Source organism: Triticum urartu, chromosome 7, assembly GCF_003073215.2.
Source record: "Triticum urartu cultivar G1812 chromosome 7, Tu2.1, whole genome shotgun sequence".
In the NCBI taxonomy this organism is placed as follows: Eukaryota; Viridiplantae; Streptophyta; class Magnoliopsida; order Poales; family Poaceae; genus Triticum; species Triticum urartu.
The window spans coordinates 637,859,119-637,863,552 of record NC_053028.1 but is presented as its reverse complement, the minus strand read 5'-3'; the positions used below and the strand labels follow the sequence as shown (position 1 = coordinate 637,863,552).

Below are 4,434 nucleotides of genomic sequence, written 5' to 3'. Positions count from 1 at the left end.
AAAATGTTCATAATATTTTTTTGTGTTTCGGAAAATACCGAAAAAACAAAATGCTATAGTAGGCAAGCTGTTACTGCACTAATGGGCCAGCCCAATCAGGGTATGCCGCGTGCGTTGGACTCCTATTGGACACAAAGCGCGTCATAGAGGAGTCCCCCTCCGCTAGTACCTCCTGTGGCGGTCTAATGGCCTACGCAGGCGCAGACTGTGTGGGTGCCTAGGATATACCTCGCCCGCAAGCACCATAACACCTTCTCTCAATGAACTCGAAGAAACTGCCATCGCGCGCCACCATCGTCTATTGCGACCACATGAGTGCCATACAAATGCCTAGCAATCCGGTGCAACGGTATCACACGTTGCTGACATCTTCACCGAGGACCTCCCGACCAGTGTGTTCGCCGATTTTTGTCGTTCTAGCTAAAACATTTGCGAGCACCATGCGTTGACTGTGGGGGCTGTTGGAAACCCATTATGAAATCACGCTTGGTAGGCCAACCTCAAGGACCGGTTCCCATGGTGTACCGTGCAGTTGCACGCCGACACTCCCACTCGTGTGCCGATCGGCACTCAAGTGTATGGAAATCTAACTCCTGTTATCCGAGATCGGCTAAATCAAACCGTACTAAAACTAAGGTTACAAATCCCCAAATCAAGTACACCAATAACCATGAATATCAGATTTTTTTTAGAAATCTTAGTGAACGCTCTTGGGACCGTCAGATCCTGATCGAACGCACCAGAGTACTCTGTGCAGCTTGGCAAATTTCTGTCATTTCTTTTACAACATGACAATTTTCGCTTTAGAGGATGGCAAATCTCCTACAACAACATGGCAAACTTATCTGTTTTCACATGAGAATTATGACGTGAAATCTTAGAATCTTGCATCAATTTTTTAACATTTCAGCAAACCAAACACCCTATGAGAAAATCATTAAATTAAGGAGCCCATCATTGTTCCTTCTTGCTGCTCCCCATCCTTTGTCTGAAGTAGGCGAACCACAGGTTACCCACCCACAGCACGCTCACCAGTATCGCGGACCCAATCACCACGCTCCACGACGCCCACGCCCACGTCGGCAGAGCACCGTCGCCGGCTCCGGCGGCGTAGAATCTCACCATCCGCACGAACCAGACCGGCCCGAGGACCGCCCTCATGGCCGTGTAAGCCGCGTAGAACGGGAGCGACAGCGCGGCGTGCGCCCTGGCGGCCAGCGGGGAGTCAGCGCGTCGCATGCCGGCCAGCGTCCACAAGTTCTGCGCGACGCTGGTGGCCTCGGCGAGCACCTCCAGCGCGAGCAGCCCGTAGGCGCCACGACGCACGGCGGCGCGGCAGGTGGCGAAGACGTAGAGCGTGGCGAGGTGGTGCGCCACGAAGAGGGCCTCGTGGGGCAGGAAGACGAGGTAGTGGAGGAGGTCGACGACGAAGTAGGCGGTGCTGAAGTCGAGGACAAGGTCGTCGGAAGGCGCGTTGGGCGCCGCGAGGTCGCCGGCCCCCGGGCTAGACAGCACGGCGCGCAGCGCGAGCAGCGTCGCCGGCGTGCCGTGGAGGAGCGAGGTGAGGCAGCTGGACGCGTCCGGCCGCTGCTGCGGGCTCCAGCGCCGGAAGACCACGAAGTAGCCGAGGAGGTAGACCGCCGCGAACATGGCAAGGAAAGGCGGGAACATGGAGGACGCCGTCGTGGATGAAGCATCATACTCCATTCCCATCGTTGATCGGTGCAGCTGAAGCTCGCCCGAGACGAAGATAGGATGATATATAGAATTACAGATACAGAGCAGAACCGAAGGGTGTAGGAATTCTGTTGCTTGCTTGGACGGGTTAGGGTGTTGTGAATTTGTCATTCTGGTTGGCTTGGGTGAGACGGAGGTGATGAGCCGTCGCTCTCTGGCCTGACTTGGCATATTCTTTGTGTTGGGCGTGTGAGACCAGCGTAATTAAGCATATTCTGTCGATGCAGATGGAAGTGCGTGGAGGACTCTACTCGGGTCGATCGGGACAGATCCACATCTGATTGGCTTCAGTTCGCGAATTCAAAATCAAAACCAGAGGACGAGGCTTCAGGGTGTTTCCAAAGACACGTACACGAATGGAGCTGGCAAATTCCTGAAGTTACCGGTGAGAGTTTGTGCTGAATACAATATGTACCACGTACGTACAGGTTACGGAGGTTTTGACGGAGAAAGCGTCAGCGTGATACGTCAGAATCAACTGATAATAAATAAAATAAAATTAAGAGAGTGCACCCTAAATTTCTGATATAATTTCATCGGATTTTTGTTTTGTGCCCCTGATTGCTTAATTGTCCTCGATTCGCCTCATGGCATCTAACTTTTCTCAATCATGGCATCTAACTTTTCTCACTTTACCCATCCATCACTCGCCCCATTCTCATATAAGCCCAATCGGAGTCTTGCCGTCGGGTCAAAGAAGTTGACCGTTACCTACTCAGTTACTGACGTGTGGGGCTGCAATTCTTTGGATATTTGGGCCGTGTATGGCAGGTGGGCCATGGCCGTGAACCCTTATGACGAGTGGGGCCTAAGCTGGGTGAGCAATCGCTTTCTTTTGCCTAATAGCCTGACCCCGAGCGAGCAGCTGCCATTCCCGTAGCAGTCCCCGCCACCCACTCCAACTGTCCACATGACGGCATGAGCTCCAATGGCGAGCGACCTGCTGATACATCGCAACCCATAGGAACCATCTGATATAGTTGGGTGACCCCTTTTTGTATCAGACATTGCAAGTCTGCCCTCTATATGTAACTCAGGGGCCATAAATTTTTGTCCTGGATGCAAGCAAAGCAATCCTCGACATGCAACTGGGGAAGGGGGGGGGGGTCTTTTTCCCCAGTTGCTACTCCACCCTCAATACGCAATTGAGGGCCCGGCCCATTTTTTCCCTACTTACAAGTACCTCCTCGAGACGCAACTAGACCCGACCCATTTTTGTCGTAGTTGCAGGTCCACCCTCGACACGCAATTGTGAGTCGGGGCGACCCTTTTTTGTCTCAGTTGTAACTCCACCCTCGATACACAACTGGGAGGGAGGCGACCCATTTTGTCCGTGGTTGAAACTTCACCCTCGTCATGCAATTGGAGGCCCCACCTTTTTGTTCTAGTTGCAAGTACGCCATCGATACGTAGCTAGGCCCAACCTATTTTATTCTCATTTGCAAGTCCACCATTGACATGCAACTTTGGGCGCGATCAATTTTGTTCCAGTTGCAACTTCACCCCGAATATGCAATTTGCCCCTCCCCCTGCCTTTTATTATCCCGTTGCAAGTCCACATTCTACATGCAACTGGGGGGCAACCCATTTTTGCCCTAGTTGCAAGTCCAACTACACCCCCAAAATGCAATTGGGGCCCACTTTTTTTTGTCTCAGTCGGAAGTCCACCCTCGATGCTCAGTTGGGGGTCGGACCAATTTTGTCCTAGTTACAACTTCACCCTTGATACACAACTGAGAGCCCGATCCATTTTTGTACTAGTTCCAAGTCCACCATTCATACGCAACTGAGACTGGCCCATTTGTTCTGTCCCAGGTACAAGTCCATCCTCAAGACACAACTCCATTCCCGCAATGAGATTGTAATTAGAGGCGGGAGGATGGTTATTGGACAGTTGTAACTCCATTTAACAAAACATGATTTCTTAAGTTTTTTAAAGCATGAACATTTTCTTAAAATTATGAACCTTTTAAAAATCATAATGTTTCAAGTTTGTGTTTTAAATTTCTTTTTAAACACTTTTATACATGTTTAACATTTTTAAAATACATGAGTAACATTTTTAAATAATACTCCCTCCGCCCCAAAATTCTTGTCTTAGATTTTTTTTTAAATATGGATGTATCAAGTCACGTTTTAGTATTAGATACATCCGTATCTAGACTAATCTAAGACAAAAAAATTTGAAATGGAGGGAGTAGTTTTTTAAATACATGTTTCAGAAATACTCTTTCAGAAATCCGGAGTGCATGTTTTACATTTTTTTCTATATATCTGAAAAAAATAATACACATTGAAGTTTTTTTCCAATACACGATTAACATTTTTTCTAATATATGTTTTGAACATTTTTTCCATTACGTGTTTAACATTTTTTAAATACACGTTGAAAATTTGTTTGAATTGATATGAAACATTTTTATACTAACGAACATTTATTTATATTGTATTTTTTAAAATTTCACAAACATATTTATTATGAATTACATGGAATTGTTTCACACTTTATAACATTATTTTAAAAGTTTCACATGCACTTTTTGAAACGTGTGAGCAGTTTTCAAATGCCACGAACTTTTTTGGGGGAGATGTTATCAACATTTGTTTTAAATTACATTGTGTTAACTTTTCAAATTCGCGGTGAACATTTCGAAAACATGTGGACACTTTTCCAAATGTTACTTGAACATATAAAAT

The 4,434-nt window shown here is 47.2% G+C and overlaps 1 protein-coding gene across 1 annotated transcript; it reads right to left on the bottom strand.

The window, feature by feature from the left end:
• Positions 1-758: 758 nt before the first annotated feature.
• Positions 759-2,145, bottom strand: LOC125520787 (TLC domain-containing protein At5g14285-like). The gene has a single exon (XM_048685809.1). It carries the CDS (start codon positions 1,906-1,908, stop codon positions 955-957), a length of 954 nt encoding a protein of 317 aa, XP_048541766.1. The 5' UTR covers positions 1,909-2,145; the 3' UTR covers positions 759-954.
• Positions 2,146-4,434: the final 2,289 nt, after the last annotated feature.

Coding starts and splice junctions, on each gene's coding strand:
- LOC125520787 (XM_048685809.1), bottom strand. CDS start 1,908: ATGCCAAGTCAGGCCAGAGAGCGACGGCTCATCACCTCCGTCTCACCC.